At 36.6% G+C, this 20,768-nt stretch overlaps 1 protein-coding gene across 1 annotated transcript in view; it reads left to right on the top strand.

The window, feature by feature from the left end:
* The window catches only part of PLD5 (phospholipase D family member 5), a gene marked incomplete at both ends in the record, with an annotated part of 79,789 nt that overhangs the window by 26,187 nt on the left and 32,834 nt on the right, over window positions 1–20,768 (top strand). Inside the window, one exon of the mRNA XM_081316115.1 lies at window positions 18,373–18,509. Within this exon, the coding sequence (XP_081172241.1) occupies window positions 18,373–18,509 (137 nt within the window). The remainder of the gene's footprint in view (window positions 1–18,372; window positions 18,510–20,768) is intronic.

Here is a 20,768-nt window from a genome sequence, read left to right as displayed (position 1 = left end):
TATTTACATACAGGCAATAAACCCTATATTCCTCTAATAAGCCTTTTAATGATAAAACTTTTACATACTAATGTGTGATCTTTGGGGGAGATAAATATCAATCACCCCTTTGTCTTACTCTGGTCTTTCTGAAAGCCCTTAAGACAGACATGTCAAACACAAGGCCCGGGGGCCGGATCCGGCCCGCGAAGTGGTTTCATGTGGCCCGCGAAGCCATCCTGGAAACAGTGAGGGAACGGCCCCTGCTTCCTTGGCCCTGGCCCAGAGACCCTCCTCCTGCCAGAGACCCTCAGATCTGTCCCACTCCTGCCCAGGCCTCCATAGGCACCCTTGATGCCAACGATGTAGAGCTGGCCATGCCCACCCAGTAGGCCATACGCACTCTAGCCATGCCCACCCAGTAGGCCACGCCCACCCTGGCCATACCCACCCGGCCCCCTAAGGGCAACCGCAATGCTGATGCGGCCCTCAATGAAATTGAGTTTGACACCCCTGCCTTAAGAGCTGGCTATTTTCCTGGGTGTGAGAGTCAGGAAGTTAGATTGATCCCAATGTGTTGACTAGTTGGTTTCCTCAGTTGCCAGTTTCCGTTCATTTATTTTTGGCTTTTATGGTTTTCTCTTATTACTTTGAATTGATATTTTAAATTTTGTTAGTCATTCTGTAGTCAGTGTTGAACCACTTACCATCTACTATATTGTACTGCTAACTGTAACCTATAAAGGGGCAAAATGCTGCATTATAGGGCAAAACCTTGTCAATAAAGTTATCTCGGATGGGTTAATTTACAGAATACTGGGATGCATTACTCCTGAGGGAACGAAATTTGGAAAAGTGATGATTGCTTCAGTGCTGCTGGACTGCTGCTGTGGTCGATGTGATCCTCATTTTCAATGTTCTGTGACAGTTTCCCAACCACTTGCAGATTCCCTCACTCCCTTCCTCACTCAACAATCCAACTCAGCAGCCCACCTAGAAGGAACAACTTACCGGCCTGTTGGGAAGGGGAGGGGATGAAGAGAGAACTAAGAACTGCCACAAAGAAGAAGGAGTCATGCTAGTCTCCAAAGCGCCTGAAAGCAGGACAAGAAGCAACGGATGGAAACTAGTCAAGGAGAGAAGCAACCTAGAAGTAAGGAGAAACTTCCTGACAGTTAGAAGAATTAACCAGTGGAACAACCTGCCTCCAGAAGTGGTGAATGCTCCAACACTGGAAGTTTTTAAGAAGAGACTGGACAGCCATTTGCCTGAAATGGTATAGGGTTTCCTGCCTGAGCAGGGGGTTGGACTAGATGACCTCCAAGGTCCCTTCCAACTTATTATTATTATTATAACTAAGAGAACTAAGTTTTCTGTTTCTCTGTTAACATAAGAAAGGAAAGAGGAGAGAAGTAAGTAAGTAAGTAAGTTTTCCAATATTCCCTGTCAGCTTCCCTCAGTGGAGAAATTGGCAGAAATTTGGAAATTGCTCTTGTTCCCACTGCATTTTTGCCCACCCATGGTCATTCAGTTTCTCTGTTTAGGTATATCTCTGAAATCATAACCCAACAGGGTATAATTGTCTAGTTCTATTTATTCTCATGATTCACTACTCCTATCTCCATACTTACAATATTCAGGAATTGTCAACTTCATATTTATGCAAAATATTTTATAGTACAAAGCCCGTTCACCTTATCATATACTTTTTCTAAATCAACAAGTTTACAGTACACTTTATTTCTCACTTTTACACATTTTCAAATATCATTTGAAGGGCAAAAAATTGTACACCACTTAATCAGTGTAAAATTCCTGCTGAACTTTGTTCATTCTCATCTCTCATATCAGCCTACTGCTTATAATTTTCCTGTAATTTATGGGGAGATGAGAGGATGAGGGGAAGAAATGTTGTCTAGAGAACAATCAGAAAATTGAGGGGAAAAAACCACAGTTGGTTAATGGCCAGAGAAAGAAATTTAAGAGGGATCCACCCTAATTGATCAGACAGCAAGAGATTTGTATTTTCAAACATGCAAGATTCTGTTATTGTAGTCTTACAATAAAGTAGAATTAGCTCATTTGGTTGCGTTTCCTGTTATTGTTTGCCTCGGAAGGCAGACACTTTCCAAGCACACTTGACAATGTAATCTCCCTGTAGTGTTGTATTAACTCTTGTAACCTTTCTCTTCAATACAAAGGAAGAGTAATGGCATTTTCTTTTCAATCAGCAACAATAAATACAGCCTTCACATACGTTAAACAACTGCATGAGCACTCCAAAAGCAACCCACATCCATATTTTAATATTTTTCAAATTACAGCATCCACATCTGCAGTCTTAATCATTTTTCAACTGTCTCATCACACTTACAGCTTCCTTTTCATCTATTTCGTCTATTTATCTTGGATATAAACATTTCTAACATTCATTTCCCCTTCATGGATTACTGCCTTGTCGTGGCGAAGGGGCTTGCGTAATTCAATGAAGCTATGAGCTATGCCGTGCAGGGCCACCCAAGACGGACAGGTCATAGCAGAGAGTTCTGACAAAACGTGATCCACTGGAGAAGGAAATGGCAACCCACTCCAGTATCTTTGCCATGAAAACCCTATGGACAGTACCAAAAGGCAAAACGATATGACGCTGGAAGATGAGCCCCTCAGGTCGGAAGGCGTCCAATATGCTACTGGGGAAGAGCAGAGGGCTAGTACTAGTAGCGCCAGAAAGAATGAAGCGACTGGGCCAAAGCCGAAAGGACGCTCAGCTGTGGATATGTCTGGTGGTGAAAGGAAAGTCCGATGCTGTAAAGATTTTTTCTCCATAGGAACCTGGAATGTAAGATCCATGAATCAAGGCAAGCTGGACGTGGTCAAACAAGAGATGACAAGACTGAACATCGACATCTTAGGTATCAGCGAACTAAAATGGACAGGAATGGGTGAATTTAATTCAGATGACCATCAGGTATACTACTGCGGGCAAGAATCCCTCAGAAGAAATGGAGTAGCCTTCATAGTCAATAAAAGAGTAGGAAAAGCAATACTGGGATACAATCCTCAAAATGACAGAATGATCTCAGTTCGAATCCAAGGCAAACCATTCAATATCACAGTAGTCCAAGTCTATGCCCCAACCACCGGTGCTGAAGAGGATGAAATTGACCGGTTCTATGAAGCCCTACAGCACCTTATAGAACTAACACCCAAAAATGATGTCCTTATCATCATGGGGGATTGGAATGCTAAAGTAGGAAGCCAAAAGATAACCGGAATAACAGGCAAGTTTGGCCTTGGAGTACAAAATGAAGCAGGGCACAGGCTGATAGAATTTTGTCAAGAGAATACGATGGTCATAGCAAACACTCTTTTCCAACAACCCAAGAGACGGCTCTACACATGGACATCACCAGACGGTCAACACAGAAATCAGATTGACTATATGCTCTGCAGCCAAAGATGGAGAAGCTCTATACAGTCAGTAAAAACAAGACCAGGAGCTGACTGTGGCTCAGACCATGAGCTTCTTGTTGCAAAGTTTAGGCTTAAACTGAAGAAAGTAAGGAAAAGCACCAGGCCAGTCAGGTATGAATTAAATCATATCCCCGTTGAATATACAGTAGAGGTGACAAATAGATTTAAGGAATTAGATCTGATAGACAGGGTGCCTGAAGAACTATGGACAGAGGTTCGCAACATTGTACAAGAGGTAGCAACCAAAACCATCCCAAAAAAAAAGAAATGCAAGAAAGCAAAATGGCTGTCTGAGGAAGCTTTGCAAATAGCTGAGGAAAGGAGGGAAGCAAAAGGCAAGGGAGAAAAAGAAAGATACGCCCAATTGAATGCAGAATTCCAGAGAATAGCTAGAAGAGATAAGAATGCCTTCTTAAATGAACAGTGCAAAGAAATAGAAGAAAACAATAGAATAGGGAGGACCAGAGATCTTTTCAAGAAAATTGGAGAGATGAAGGGAACGTTCAATGCAAAAATGGGCATGATAAAGGACCAAAATGGCAGGGATCTAACAGAGGCAGAAGAGATTAAGAAGAGATGGCAAAATTACACAGAAGAACTATACAAGAATGAGCTTAATGTCCCTGATAATCACAATGAGGTGGTCACTGACCTCGAGCCAGACATCCTAGAATGTGAAGTGAAGTGGGCCTTAGAAAAGCTGAGCAACAACAAAGCTAGTGGAGGTGACAGTATTCCAGCTGAGCTATTCAAAATCTTAAAAGACGATGCAGTAAAAGTGCTACACTCAATTTGCCAGCAAATTTGGAAAACTCAACAGTGGCCACAGGATTGGAAAAGATCAGTTTACATTCCAATTCCAAAGAAAGGCAGTGCCAAAGAATGTTCAAACTATCGCACCATTGCACTCATTTCTCATGCTAGTAAAGTCATGCTTAAAATCCTACAAGCTAGACTTCAGCAGTATGTGGATCGAGAACTACCAGAAGTACAGGCAGGATTTCGAAGAGGCAGAGGAACTAGAGATCAAATTGCCAACATACGCTGGATCATGGAGAAAGCTAGGGAGTTCCAGAAAAACATCTACTTCTGCTTCATTGACTATGCTAAAGCCTTTGATTGTGTGGATCATAACAAACTGTGGCAAGTTCTTAAAGAGATGGGAGTACCAGACCATCTTATTTGTCTCTTGAGAAACCTATATGCGGGTCAAGAAGCAACAGTGAGAACTGGACACGGAACCACTGATTGGTTCCAAATTGGGAAAGGAGTCCGGCAAGGCTGTATACTGTCGCCTTGCCTATTTAACTTATATGCAGAGCACATCATGAGAAAGGCAGGGCTAGATGAATCAAAAGTTGGAATTAAGATTGCTGGAAGAAATATCAACAACCTAAGATATGCAGATGATACCACTCTAATGGCAGAAAGTGAAGAGGAACTGAAGAGTCTCTTGTTGCGAGTGAAGAAGGAGAGTGCAAAACTTGGGTTGAAACTAAACATTAAGAAAACCAAGATCATGGCATCCGGCCCTCTCAATTCCTGGCAAATAGATGGGGAAGAAATGGAGGTAGTGACAGATTTTATTTTCCTGGGCTCCAAGATCACTGCAGATGGGGACCGTAGTCAAGAAATTAAAAGACGCTTGCTCCTGGGGAGGAAAGCCATGGCAAATCTAGACAGCACACTAAAAAGCAGAGACATCACCCTGTCAACAAAAGTGCGTATAGTCAAGGCTATGGTCTTCCCAGTTGCAATGTATGGCAGTGAAAGTTGGACCATAAGAAAGGCTGAGCGCAAAAGAATTGAGGCCTTTGAACTCTGGTGCTGGAGAAGACTCCTGCGAGTCCCTTGGACTGCAAGGCGATCAAACCGGTCAGTCCTAGAGGAGATCAACCCTGACTGCTCTTTAGAAGGCCAGATCCTGAAGCTAAAACTCAAATACTTTGGCCACCTAATGAGGAGGAAGGACTCACTGGAGAAGAGCCTCATGCTGGGAAAGATTGAGGGCAATAGAAGAAGGGGACGACAGAGAATGAGGTGGCTGGATGGAGTGACTGAAGCAGTAGGCGTGAGCTTAAATGGACTCCAGAAGATGGTAGAGGACAGGAAAGCCTGGAGGAACATTGTCCATATGGTCGCGATGGGTCGGACACGACTTCGCAACTAACAACAACAAACATTCATTTCATTTCTACACTTTAATGTATCACTTAACTTACTCCATACAAATCTCTGAAATATTCCTTCCAATATTTCCTCACTTCAATTTCATTCCAAATCATGTCATCACTCTTATTTTTAATTCTGTTCACTCTGCCAATACTCCTTCTTTAGACCTTTTCATTTACTTCCAAATCATTTTTTTAAAATTTCCATCATAAGCACTCTACATTTTTTTGGCTTCTTTTAAGCTTGACTATTTTTTCTTCTTTTTGATGATTTCATATGCAACCTTTTCTGTCTACACATATGATATGCTTTCTCTTCTGTTCTGTTGCCTCCTGGTATGGCAGTGTCCACTATCCAGACTTTTTTTCCTTTGTTTTTCTTATAGAAATGGTTAAATATGGAGTAATATGTGGCAGTCCTCTACATCCCAGAGGACCTTAGCTTCTTCATTTTCTATTACTTTCTGTCTTGTGGTCCCACCAGTCTTTGCTTGTGAGCAAATGGTATTTCTTGCAAATCTTCCAATGCACCATTGTTGCTACTTTGTCTGACTGCTGTTGTTTGCAGTGAGTCTGTGCAATCTTGTTGCAGCAGCTAACTAGGTGATCCACTGGTGTAGGGTTCATCCTTAAGTTCCACCAATGGCTTCAAAAGAGCCTATCACATCATGTTGCTGTCACATCATTCCCAGCACATCAAACAGGCATTCTTAATTTGCCCTTCCGTTTCAAAGTAATAGCTTCATCTTCTCATCTTCTCTAATGCAAGCTTTACTGCAGAAATAATCTAGAATGCCTCTTTGTCAATTTAGCTTATCACATGGTAAAAACCTGGGATCTTTCTTGCTATGCTGATTTGCTCAGGTAACCCTGGATCATCTTCCCTTTTGAGCATTTCCTGATCATTTTATTTTGGCTCCTGAAGGGACTGGGGACCTGAATTCTTCAGAGGCAACTACCCTCACAATCCTTATTATAAGTGTGAGTGGGATATTATACAACATCTTTATAAGAACAGGCTGCCCTGCTTTAGAGACTATTGTGGAAACAAAAGTATGCCAGGTCTAAGTGAAGCAAATTCTTCAGAGATCTGTCACCATCGCTTGGTAAGGATGATTTTCTATTCTATTCTCCAAAGCACCAGAAGGCAAGACAAAGACCAGTGGATGGAAACTAATCATGGAGAGTACCAATCTAGAATTAAGGAGTAATTTTCTGACAAGGAGAACAATTAACTAGTGGAACTGCTTACCTCCAGAAGTTGGGGGTGCTCCATCACTGGAGAATTTTAAGAGATTGGACAGCCATTTGTCTGAAATGGTATGGGGTCTTCTGCTTGAACAGAGGGTTGGACTAGAAGACCTCCAAGGTCCCTTCCAATACTGTTATTCTATTTATGTATTAAAATGTCTCACCTGAGAGAATTAGACCTTTGTAATATCAAAATAAAAGGAAGCCTTACTATAATTTGTGCAACGGATTGTGTTAATTTATTCTTATCAGTGGCCACTAGAGGGTATATATAAAGAATAAACAAAACAAATTGTCTACTCTAGAGGAATAGAGAAAAGGAAGTTAATTCATTTATGCTGGTTGATTGATTGAATGCATATTGCTGAGTGGACCTAACAAAATCTCTTGGCAGGTTGCCATTCATTCATTTATTTATTTATTTTAAAAAGCTTATATGTTTTGTGTTATTTGCGTTCTCTCTTATGTACAGAAAGGAGATCCCCAGTCTTTAGCCTTTCTGCAATTCTGTTTTTGTTTGCTTGAGCAACTGCTAATCGTTCTGTTATCTGCCCAGTGATCACTACCTGTTATGTTTCAATGCCTTTCACTATTCAACACCATCCCATTTTGCTCCAATTAAATTTAGTCATTCTTTTGAGTTAAAAATATGCCTATTCGCTTAGGTAGGCTAAGGTAACTTTGGAAGTCATGGAAAAGCTAATATAGATCACAGCTTTTGCAATATCTTACTATCAGCAAAGCGTGTAAGTTTACATATCAAAATAAGTATATTAATTTAAATCCAGAGCTAAACAATTATCAGTGTGCATATTTAAGAATTTTGTATTACCTTCTTCCTGATACATGTGTGGGTTTGTGTGTGTGTTTGTATGTGTTTCTATCTGTGTGTATCAGATGAATAATTCTATACCAGAAACAGTTTCTGAATAGACTTTAAGTCTTCATGTAGAACAGAGAGCAATGTTCTAATTTAGAAGTCAGTAGAATCTGAATACTTATAATTAAATTTCTATCTTCAAGCAGTAGGTGCACTTGAAGAACCAAGCAACGTTAGAAAAAAGATATTTGAGGATATTACCATCCTCTGCCTATAAATCTTCCTCTTAAGGGTTACGTTATGTCACAATCAAGGCAAAATGTTTTCCCATTTAACAGAGATACCTTACCTCTGTCTTGTATGGACTGAAATAAAATGTATTTTCATCAGCTAATAATGAATTTCAGCATCAGTTCAGGGAATCTGTGTTTTTTTAAAATCAAGGTTTGATAAAAAGGAAGAACTGTCATCTTCCCTACTGATTACACCTAAGCCTGTTTGACTAGATGATTGGAGTGATTCCATACATGTTGACAGAACTGAATCCAGTTCAGTAGCATTGAGGGAAATTGCATTAGTACAAATTGTATAAGAAAAAATATTTTTTTCACCTTTGGAACTACTTCTGGAACTACTCTTCAGGAAAAGTGAAGCAATCACAACAATCTATTTTTAACTGTCTTAATTTCCATGTTTAATCATGCTGACATGGCCAAGACCAGCAAGTTAATCCTTCTTTTTTCAGTACTACAGATAATGTTGTATATGTCCTGGAATAAGACGGAAAATCAGTCTGAATTTGGTGGCACCACCAAAATGCTGTTGCTTTGTCACTATCTGCAAGAGCAGCACTTTGGCCCTTTGAACAAAGTCATATATTAAACTTTTCTCTTATTCCTGTATTATAGCTTCAGGTAATGTTTTTCTAGAGCCACTGGAGGAAATTCATCAGAGAGCATTCTTTGTTTACTGGAGTCACTGAAGCATCCAAATGCAATTTTCAGCACATATCATGTGTTTCCTCAAAGATGCTTCTTTTAGCATAGAAAGTAAGGGGGGAAAATTTTAAAACAGTTAAATCTTTTTTAAGAAAAATAGTTCCTTAAAGATTTTTTTTCCTTCTTCTGCTACCTCTAGGAAGAATTGTAAACATTTGCAGAGTGTGCCTACTTTTGTGTTGAATGATAAGGACAAAAAATTAAGAGGCTTTCTAATCCAATGCATAAGCAACCAATTTTGTGACAACCCTTCTAGAATCATTGGGCATGCACATTTGTCTGACCACACTGTTTGTTTTTGGATTTGAACAAATTTAACACCCTGTGCTTAACAAATATTTGGTTGTTATTAGTAAAATAACAAAAACGTGTAGTTCTACTCTATTGTTTAAAGAATTACCTCTCTTCATGGTTTTGCTTTTAAGGAGTTCTTTGCTGGAGACCTCAGAGAAGGTGAGTGCTACTTCTTCAGAATTCTAGAGGCTATCAAAGGAGTTCATATGTAAAAACAACAATCAGTTCTGGAACCATGTGTCAATGCTGCTAACATCGGGTGTTATTGCTTTGACAACAGATGGAAATGCATTCATTTTTCTCTTTCGCTTTTAGAGCTGATTGATGGTGGGAGGGGAGATGTGGATGAGAGTCCAGTTAGTCATAGCAACAATTTCAAGTCGTGGGAATTCAAGGTTACTGAGCTCAGAGCTGATAACGATTTGGCGGGCTGAAAAGCTGTGGAGAGAGCCCGCGTTTCAAGCTAATTGGGGAATGTGATTTATGACTGTTAGTTGGAGGAGGGAATTGTGCTTTTCTACTTTGTGCCAAGGGGAGGGGAATTCAGTTTTTGGCTTTAATTATGTAGTGCCAATATTATGCCCTTCTCAAATAAAAGATTCTTCAAGGGAAACAATGCCTCAAAGTTCTTTTGAAGAGTTTCATCTGTCGAAAACAAGACATTATGCTTGTATGTTGATCTAGCAGCTGAATTGGGGGAGGCAGAGAGTAACCTCTAAATGTAGAAAGAAACAAACTTCAGAAACATGCTACCAGACCTGTAGAAGGATAATAGCTGTTTGGAGCCTGGGAGATGATTAAAAAAAATGGAATGTGAACTTAATTTTGTTAGAGGCAGCATGCTAACTACAGAAAGAGCAGAAAAGAAATGATATATCATCGTTGCAGGTATTTCCTATTATGAAATGGCAGAACACAATGACAAGCCATCGTGACTGTTTTCATTGTCTTTTGAATTTATGTTGGGATACTGAGGGCAAGCAGAACAATTTTGGTAGACACATTGCTATAAAGGCTTTCTTGGATAGAATTTTAGAATGATGAATATGAGGCTAGTTGTTCCTTATCTAGGATTAAGTAGAAAATAACAGCATTGGAAGAGAAGAATTCTAGAGAATAAGAGAAGAAAGTGACCAATTTTGAGACTGAATTAATAGTTCAGAGCCTCTCCTAGATGTTCTAAAACCTTAGTTTTAGGGAAATGTGTTTTTTTGAGGGGAGGTTTGTTGTTTCTGAGATGTTTTGTGCAAAAAGTGTATGAGTATGTCTTTTACATAGACTCCTTTTCTTAGATCTCTCTCTCTCTCTCTCTCTTCAGAGAAAGACTCCAATAAGGTATTGTTTTGGATTCTATCTTTTATATTTGAGCAGGCCATTTTAATATGATTTAATGTCACAAAACCTTTTGGAATTTAGCAAGTTAAGTTTATATTTCAAAGAGAAAGAAAGGAATTATACTGACTCATGAGTATTCTAATCATTTATTATTTTCTTAAGTATATGAGTCACCTAATTGCTATTTGTCCTCATTTTTAAATGTAATCTTAAAAAGAAGCATAGGGTAAAAATATCTCCCATTATTATATAATTGCATATTTTGCCAATGGCAAAACTATTCGATTTTCTGGCTTAGTTAGAGGAATTGTGGACTTGGGAGAAGCCCATGTATGAAATCATAGGTAATTTACAAGTCAGGATTTGGATAGGTTGCAAACATTTGTGTAATCACATGCATAGTCAGTCTTTAGATAAAGCTTCAACACTGTACTTTTATACAGGAAGGAGATACACAGGCATCTTTTAAAAACAACCATCCCTAAATATGCTGTGTAAACAAAGATTTCTGTTGCAAGCTCTACTTTTTATATCCTGATTGGCTGATGATTTTTTAAAGCAATATGGTTAGCAATTGAATGACTGAAATGTAAGCTGTATGGATACATTTTCCACACATCTCTGTGCTTCTTATATCTCTGGCTCCTGTGACTAGAACTGCGGCCACAGCTCATTTGATACTGCTGCAACTTACAGAATCAGAATGGTAAGATGCTTTTAATATTTTTCCCCCATAAATTGTTGGTATTTTAAATGCAAAATGCTGTGCAGTAGAATCTGCTAGTGAGAACAACAGAGAGTAAATAATTAAAGCATGATGCAACTGACAATCAGTAACACTATCAATGTTTTGTTGTCAAGGCAGAGCAAGTTGGTAACAAATATCTCTGGTCCTGATCATATACATTTTTAACGGAAGCCTTGAGGGGACTGTTTGTTTGAGAAAATATCTGGTCTTTTTGGTGAATATAGTCTTATGCTATCAGTTGTAAATAAAAGAAGTGTTCAAAGATAATGATGATTTAGATTTACTTCTAAAGGTTTGATTGCATATGCTGATTGCTGCTTTTGGATCACTTTGAATGAGTTTGTTATATTTGCCTGCCATTTATAACATCTTTAATAATTGAAGTAAAGCAAAGTATACAAAATCAATAAATAGACAGTTTTACTTCAATACATTTAGAAATCAGCATGAGTGTCTCATTAGGGAGGTAATGCTTGTCCATCATTTGTATCTTTAGATTAGAGACTGGTGAGCAGGTTGCACTGCTTTTCCAAACTGGAAAAGTATTGGTCATATTTTTTAAATTATGCAAACAGCCTCTTGTCTGAAAACCTTATAACCATTACAATAGTTTATCAGAATCATGAGACTATTAAGGCAAAAAATACATGCTACAGTGAACAGTATGTATTTGATTGTTTCACATTTGAAAAGGATATTTTACTCTTCATAATTGAAATGAAAAATCATGCAAGGCATCTTCTTTTAGCTGAACAGATAGATATATTGTGCAACTTACCAGATTTTTTTCAAAATGTAACACTTAATTTAAGCATATACTTATATATCTTAGACTGTTTCGCTTCAGATGTGTTTTTGATAATTCTGGAATTAAGATGCCCAAATAAATCAGCTGATATACAGCATTGATTTGGTTTAAAAGTCAAGTCTGTAACATCCTGCTTGTAGCTTCTGATATGAATAGGAAAACAGCTTGTTTGTACTCCATCCTGTTATTCAGGTAGAAACTAAGATCTTCAGATTGTTTATTCCAAATCAACATGACTTACACTGCATCCTCATAACAGTTGGAACAATTTCATTTTTCCTATTTGCACTGTCCATTTTATACAAGTGATTCTGTGTCTATTATATTTTGTGGCTATATTCTGTCATGTCTGGTAATATATTCAGTACATATTCATTAAAATTACTGAATATTAGGGATAGGTGAATTACAATTCTTAGTTGTATTAATTGATGGGATATGTAGACATGGGCAGCATTTGAAATAACCACTTTCATTGGATAGGATGTGGCAGAATATAAGCAATACATATAATGGAATACCATACTATTAAGTCAAGTATACCCTAGTATTGTTCTCATCCAAATACAAGACAAGTTAATGTGACCATGTCCTAATTAGAAACAATCTGAGTTCAGCTTGCATGTTTTGTTGTTACATTTTTTATTTACCGGTAATAAAAAATCCCAAATTCAAACTTTCATGTGTTATTCATACATTCAATTTATTTTATACAATGTTTTGAAATATTAAAGCTTGTTACAAAGAAGTGGTCAAGAATGGTCCAATCTCAATGCACAACTGTAGAGAGCAGTTTGTTTGGAAATGATTTGTACTACCGAGTAACAAAAATATAGGTAGCATTTATAAAACAGGGTACTATTATTCAAGACAATGGAGTTTCATATCTATCTGTCTATATCTATATCTATAAATATATAGATATAGATACAGATATATATGTATAGATATAGGTATATAGAGATCGAGATAGATAGATAGATATAGATATTTATGATAGATATATATGATAGATATAGATTATAGATAGATTATAACATTCATCTTTGTAGATAATGTAAATGGGCATTACTATTTCTTCAACATGACATCCAGTAAGAAGTAGTTTTGTAATAAACAGCTGGTGTATATAATTTTGTCTATTGCTCTCTGAAAAACTGAATAAATTACCTTTGTATTGTATTTATTGTATTTTATTTATCAAATTTCTACACCATCTACCTCAACTACTATGTTTCCCTGAAAATAAGACCTGGTCTTAATTTTTTTTGCCTCCAAAAGAGGCACCAGGTCTTATTTTTGGGGGGTGTCTTTTCCACTGTCTGACATTGAGGTGGCAGCACCAACAGGCCTGCCCAACCGGCCCATTTCTTCTGTGGCTGAAAGAAATGCCTCTGCAGCTGAGAATGGAGCTCCACATTGACATGCACGGTGGCCCCCGGCCTATGTTTCACCATCAAAGGCCTTCCGGAAAGGCCTCTGCATCTGAAAACCGAGCTATGGATTGCATCTGAGTTACAGATTGAATCTGTAGCTTAGTTCTTGGCTGCAGAGGCCTTTCCGGAAGGCCTTTGATGGTGAAATGCCGGCTGGGGGGCACTGCAGAAGAAGTGGGCCAGCAATGTGAGCAGGTGTCAATTCACAGGAGGCCTGGCTGTAACAGTAAGCAGGTGCAAGGCGCGTGGGGCAGCTCTAACCCCACATCCCCACCCTAGCTTGATTTTTAGGCATGCACCTCACCCCAAAACTAGGGTTTATTTTTGGGGTAGGGCTTATATTAGGCCCACCCCCAAAAATCAAGCTAGGGCTTATTTTTGGGGTAGGTTTTTCAGGGAAACAAAGTATGTGGCTTACAAACAATCATCATAAAAGAGTATAAAACTGTGATTAAAAACTGTGATTAGAACAGAGTTAAAAAAATAAGGTTAAAATGTACAATTTAAAAGTTAAAAAAAGTTTGAAAGTTAACAAGGTTTAAAGATTAAAAATTTAGCAGGGCAGAGGGAGTGCTCTCAAACCATTTGTCATCTCCAGAGTTGCATAATATTCTTAGACCACATCTTCTGACTGGCCGAGCCATAAGGTCAGTAGGGGGCTTGCTTCACCTTTGGGGATAAGATGTACTATTCCACTCACGTAGTTGCAATATTCAGAAATAGCACCATATGTAAGGAATTTGCACCATTTTATACTATTCTCTTGTGTAAGTATTATGTGTGATGTACTTACAAGATTCAATACAATTTCTTTTGCATATAAAAACAGGCATATCCTCCAAATGTCACTCTTCTTTAATGTTGTTGTTTTACTCTTCTTACAATTTCAGATTTGTTACTTAGTGTTTTCCTAGTACTCTTGCAGGAATAAAACTTGTACTGTAGTAGTCTGAATTCTGTAAAGAAAAAAAAAGGAGTTACTATGGTAACCAATTCAAAGCCTGACAGGGAATACTTTTAATTTCATTCTTGGGGGAAAAGAACAGAAACAATATTGGTGACTAGAGCCAAAAAGAACATAATCTAAAGCAGAGAAAGGTTTTAATGTTAAATTATATGGAATAACCTATAACCTATGTTAAATTATAGGCAATATTATAGACAGTATAGTTTTATATTAAAAATATAGCTGAAAGAACATTGAGAAAGGCAAATTGAAACTTGTATGTGATATTTAATATTTCAGTTAAATACCTATTTATCTTTGCTTTGTTTTTATTGAACATGAATACACCAAACAAAAAGGCTAATCAATTATATTGTGTTTTGGAAATATACAAAAGAAACATAATTCACATAGTGTTAATTTATTTTCTTACATTTATGCACGTAATATTCTTTTAACACATTTATTACTAGCTGTAGTACAGTGGTTTGGTGGCCCAGCCGGGGGGGGGGGTAATTAGGGGAACCGGGCTGCACAAGTGGTGGGGCGGTGTGGATGCAAGTTGAGCTGTGCAGGTGTGTCTGCCAGCCCACTGCTAATGGAAGTTGAATTGCACACACGCATTCACTGGCCTATAATAAGAGGTAAATGTGGCTGTTTAAACTCTCATATGATTTTGTTTATTCAGTCATTCAGTTGATTTTCTGCGTTTGCAACCTGATGGATATTATTTCACAAGGATTGTCTGCCAATAATTGTTTCTTTGTTGTAATTCATGTTTGTGTCATCAGTGATTGTATCTAGCAACCTTGTCTTCCATGAATTTTTTTTTATATTTCCCCCCAAGTATTGGGCTTTTTTCTTGAGTCTTTTGCCTTTGCATTATGGTTCTAAAATATTTAAACATCACTATCCTTATTAGTGCTTCTTGCAAGCAATCCAGTGTTATGTTGTTTAGTATTGTAATATTTTGCTTCCCAGGGTCCAAAGTATTCTCAACCATTTTTCTCTAGCACCATAATTCAAAGGCATTAATTTATCTTCTCTTGGCCTTTCTGATGGTACAGTTTTCACAGCCATATGTTCCAATTGGGGAAAATATAGTCTTTACAATTCACGCTGTTATTGTCAGTGTGATGTCTCTGCACTTGAATATTTTGTCTAGATCTGTCATCTTTCTCACAAGTAGCAGATGTCTTTTTATTTCATGGCTACACCATCACCATCCCTGTGAATTTTGAGCCTAGGAAGATAAGCATCAACTTCTTCTCTGCTTATATCCATTGTTGGCATAAATTTATTTTTTAGTATTTTTTTTAAAAAAACATTGAGCAGCAGACCAGCTTTTGCATTGTTCTTTTCATCTTCAAGAAGAAATTCCTTAAGTCTTCCTCACTTCCAACCATCATAGTTGCCCTGTACACCGCCCTGAGTCCTTCGGGAGAAGGGCGGTATAAAAATTTAATAAATATAAATATAATTTAATAAATATAGTTGTATAAATAGCTTTTTAAGGTTGTTGATATTTCTTCCAGAAATTTTAATTACAATTTTTATTTTTTTCTAATCAGCATTTTTCATTACATATTCTACATGTAAGTTAAATAAGTAAGGTCATCATGTACAACTTTAGTACTTTTCTGATTCTGATTTAATTGCTCCCTTAATTGCTGTAAGAAGTTTCCTAGTTATCATATTAATTGTTCAATTGGTCCAGTATACCTATGTTTTTAAGAGCGGTTCATAATTTGTTATAGTATGCTGTCATTTTTTTATGTTTGTTAATGTTATAAATTTCAGCCCAGAGATTTTTAAGCATTCAATTTATCGAATCGAATCCATTTAATTTATTCTTTATTTTCACTGCATAATCAAAGGAAACATTGCTGGTGTTGTTTCTTGTGAATTTGGTGACCTTATTTGTTTTCTTTAGTTCGAGTTTTGGTTTTGCAAGAAATTAAAGGTCTGATTCACAGACAACGCCTGATTTGGCTTTTGATGACTGAACAGAACTTCTCTATCTTTGCATATACTGTAGAGTATATTTGATTCCACTTTGTCTAGTGATACTCATATGAAGAAGTTGTTAGAAGGTAGTTATTTAGCTTGTTCAAAGAAGGAATCTGTTACAAATATTGGATTTAATTGGCAGAACCATTTGTTTGTTGTCTGTTTTATTTCAGATGATATTTTTCTTTCAGGTTAAGCATGTTATCTTTTTTCTTGCTGGTGTGGTACTGACATGGTGTTGCAAATTACACAGAATTGTTCATCTTCTGTTTACTTCATATCTGTTGTTGGAACACGTCTAGCAACACCAAGCTGCCTTGGACTTGAATTGACATCATTCTGTCATTTTGGAGGCTAATATTTGAATATTAATTTTGACATCCTTTTGTTAACAATGATAACTACTCTATTCTTCTGTGTTTCACAGTAGAAGATCTACTGCTCTTCTGATGTAAAGCAACACATTCCAGTTTATTTCAATTCACTGACTGATTCTCAAAAGCAGTGTTCAGTCTTTCAATTTCTGCTTTGAATAAGAGCTGGATAGCTTTAGAGAATTGAGGTTGAAAGAAAGAAATTATTTCAGTACACAGATGGCAGTTTTCTCTACAGATAACATTTAGCTATAGAGGGGGAGATGTGTGGTGTGCATTTGAAAAACAATCCAAGTTCCGTTTGCAATATAATTTATTATGTCTTCTGTCTTGCTATCAAAATAAATACATCAGGCCAACCTCCTCGAAGCTAGATCTTTTCTGATGTACTGTATTAGGATGGTAATTTCTGTTTCCAGCTAGCAGTCCTAATACGCAAGAACATGGCAGATGGGGGAAGGCTATATTAGTATGGTACTGTATATATCTGCATAAATATGGCTAAGGGTTCTAATCATTTCAAATAAATATATATCTTAAAGATACTGACTAGAATTGGTGAATTCTGTGGGATGAAGTATTTATATTTGAAATAGAAATTATCATTAAGAGCTGGAAGAACAAGTAATTGATTCATGGTTGAACAAAAGGAAGGAAACCATCTAAGCTGATTTTTAAATTTTAAATGTAAGTTTAAAAGAACAGATTTCAGCTTGGGGATCTATACTTTTTAATTTTGTCTCCAGAGTTATTTTCACTAATATGAAGCCACTGGGATAGTTGTCCAGAGATTCTTCAATGTACTTAAGTATGCATCTCCAAGTCAATGTTGACTCCTGGTAACTGCCTGGACTAGGTAATATTTTTGGGGGAAATGATTTGTCATTTCCTAGGGCTCAGAGAGAATAACTGGCTTAAGGTCACCCAGCTGGCTTTATTGCAAAGGTGGGACTAGAACCTATGATCTTCAAACTGGCTCTCTTATTTGTATATTAATTAATTCTTTTCTTTTATCAGATTTCAGGAAAAGTACATAAGATTACTTCAATTATGTCTATTACTGTATTTAATTTTTAAGATGGCATCATGGAGGTCTCCTGGTTTCAGTGAAAGGGAGAGGTTTTTTTAGTTTATATTAAATTATGGAGGATTTTTTTATTATTTTGGCTGGTTTGTTTTGGAAGTTATGTTTTGTTATCTGATATTAAATTTTGTCAAGTGGCAGCCCTTATTTTCTTACCAAACTTCTAATGAGTGGTTGGAGTTCTCAATAATGATAAGCTGTAAGGCAATAATAGTCCATCCATCCAAGACAGATGTGCTTTGAATTTTAGTATGAAATGGGAGTCATTCTTTATGCACACTATGGCTATTTTTATTAGCATTATTTATTATGTTTATTTCAAAATAACCTGAAAGTGAGGGGTTTTGTGTTTTTGTCAGTTCTTCAGTAGTCTATTTTTCTCTAAAGTTACGATAAGATCAAAGCATTTTGTCCATATCATGGCACAGATGATGTATGGTAAAAAAAGTGTTAACATGGTTGTGAGAAAATAGTCAAAAACAAACAATGCTTTACCTTTTTTTGATGCATCTTTTTTGATATAAAATTTGAGAAATTTTTAGATCAAAACAAAAATATTTTTAGACTAAACTATATAGTGTTTGCAATATCTGGAAAGATTCTTGGCTATTTTGACCTCAATTTCTTCTTTTAATGTCTTTCAGTCCCAGCAAAAATGCATCGTGATTTTTGCATTGGTTTGCTGCTTTGCAATTCTGGCTGCACTGATATTTTCAGCAGTGGATATTGTTGGAGAAGATGAATATGGACTTACAGAAAAAAACTGTCAAAATAACTGTCGGTAAGAGGTAACAAACAAAGTTTCTTTTTTGGGGATAAATGGCTGCTGTAATGCAAAAAATACATAGAAAAAAAGTTTAAAACTTTCTTTAGAGGTTTAAAAACAAGGTGATTTGCAATTCATTTGTAAGAGCAATGTGAATGTCAAAATTTTGAAATCTCTAATTTGACAATATCATCCATTTGAACACAACGCTCAATAGAGAACATTTTTAATTGTGGGTTTAAATTGATCGGATTTCATGGCCATATTACAATTTTTTTCTCATATTAACATAAACATCCAAATGAATAACAGAAATAAAGGTGAATATAATGTATGTCTCATATTTAAAATGTGGTTTACCTGCAGGCATGATTCTTTAGTTAACTATGTTTTCAAATGTATTTTTCTGAACATAGTTCAGAATGTTTCTAGCAAAGCTGATAGAGGAAAATGGAATTCTATCATCTCATTTTGCATGCTGCTGTTGATAGCTCTATTGTTCTCCTTATTTTCTTGAACCCATGCAAGTCAAGTCTGTCTTGGAATGAGAAAGGTGCCAAAGTAAGTTTGGAATTAGAATGTGAATATACAGTTGACCACTTGAAAACAATAAAAGACCTTTTCTTCTTGATCCTAATGCTTTACACAAATGGAACATGCTGTTCATTAAAATGGAATACAGGAGGACACTGTATCTTGCCTCCTCCAAAAACATGTATCTAGCTTAATCCTTCTTTGATACAGTACGAGGTTGTTGTTTTTTATTCTAGACTTCTGGACTGGGTCTCTGGAATTAGCAGCTGAATGTAACTTAATTATAAACTTTTGACCTTGGCCCTATGATTATTCTCTCTGTCTTGTTTATCTGTTTATTTATTAATTAATCAATTTTATATAGCCACCCTTCTCATGAGAAGTGACAGTGGGCAACAGAATAGTCAATACAAACAATCCTTATATAAAAACAGGTGTTTTAATGCTTGCTTTCAGTATCCATCCAGTATCCAGCAGCTTAATGTAATCAGAAGCTTGCAATGTTATCCTATCTTGCAATTCTTTTAAAAAGTCAGAGTACATAAGATGAATTTTAGAAGTAATGTATCTATTTAATGTATCCATTTAAACACAGAGCCTTTGACTGTTCAAATTATTTATAAACTTTGTAAATAAGGGCCAGCAGGTGTTTGTGTTATGTCAAAGTTTGCATCCTTACTTTTGTCATTTTTATTACATCATTTTTTGAGATATTTTGCTTATTTTATGCTTCTTACCTTATAATATTTTATAAGATAACCTTTATAAGATAACTAACTTGGATATTATTTTGTTATAGTATTATGTACTCTGTTCTGGTTTTCATATTGAATGACAGGTAGTTTACCATTTTATAGAAAAAGTAATTTATACATAAATAAGATGTACATTATCATGCACAACAACCCTAAAAAGCAATGCACACATATTCATATGAGCTGAAATTAGACTTCATGTCTTTAAATTAATAGATACTAAAGTAGCATAAAATCTAGTGCCTACATTTTGAAATGTGGACAAGAATACTTTTTAGTTTTTTAAAAATTTTCTTCCTATCTTTTTCTTTTTAAATTATAAATTTATGTGTATCTTTTATTTGTGAATTCAAATTATCTTCTTGCACTACGTATAAATTTGATATTTGTATTTTTTCCCTTCCTTTTTTAAGACAAAGGGCAGTTTTAATGAAATGCTGACCTTCTGTTTAAAACAATAAACAGTGCAATAAAAGAGAATATCAATAGATCAAAGTTGTACTGTGGAATCTTTGGTGCCCTCTGAGTTGGGTTGTTTGCTTGGAGATGTTTCATTATCTACCTAGGTAACCTTATCATTGCTAAAGTTACCTAATGATGCTATGTTACTGCTAACCTAATGAAACATCTGCAAGCAAACAACCAAACTCAGAGAGCACCAAGAGCTTCACAAAACAACATGCATTTTGTGCTAGTATTGTGCAAGTGAGGATTATATTGAGAGATGTTGAGACTCTAGAAAGGGTACAGAGAAGAGCAATAAAGATGATTGGGGGACTGGAGGCTAAAACATATAGGGAACAGTTGCTGGAATTGGGTATGTGTAGTTGAACGAAGAGAAGAGTGAGGGGTGACATGATAGCAGTGTTCCAATATCTCAGGGGCTGCCACAAAGAAGAGGGAGTCAAGCTATTCTCCAAAGTGCCTGAAGGCAGGACAAGAAGCAACGGATGGAAACTAGTCAAGGAGAGAAGCAACCTAGAAC

The sequence above is a fragment of the Vipera berus genome (genome assembly GCF_964194415.1).
Source record: "Vipera berus genome assembly, chromosome: 1".
Lineage (NCBI taxonomy): Eukaryota > Metazoa > Chordata > Lepidosauria > Squamata > Viperidae > Vipera > Vipera berus.
The sequence above is the reverse complement of the archived record's forward strand: the minus strand, read 5'-3'. Positions and strand labels throughout refer to the sequence as shown.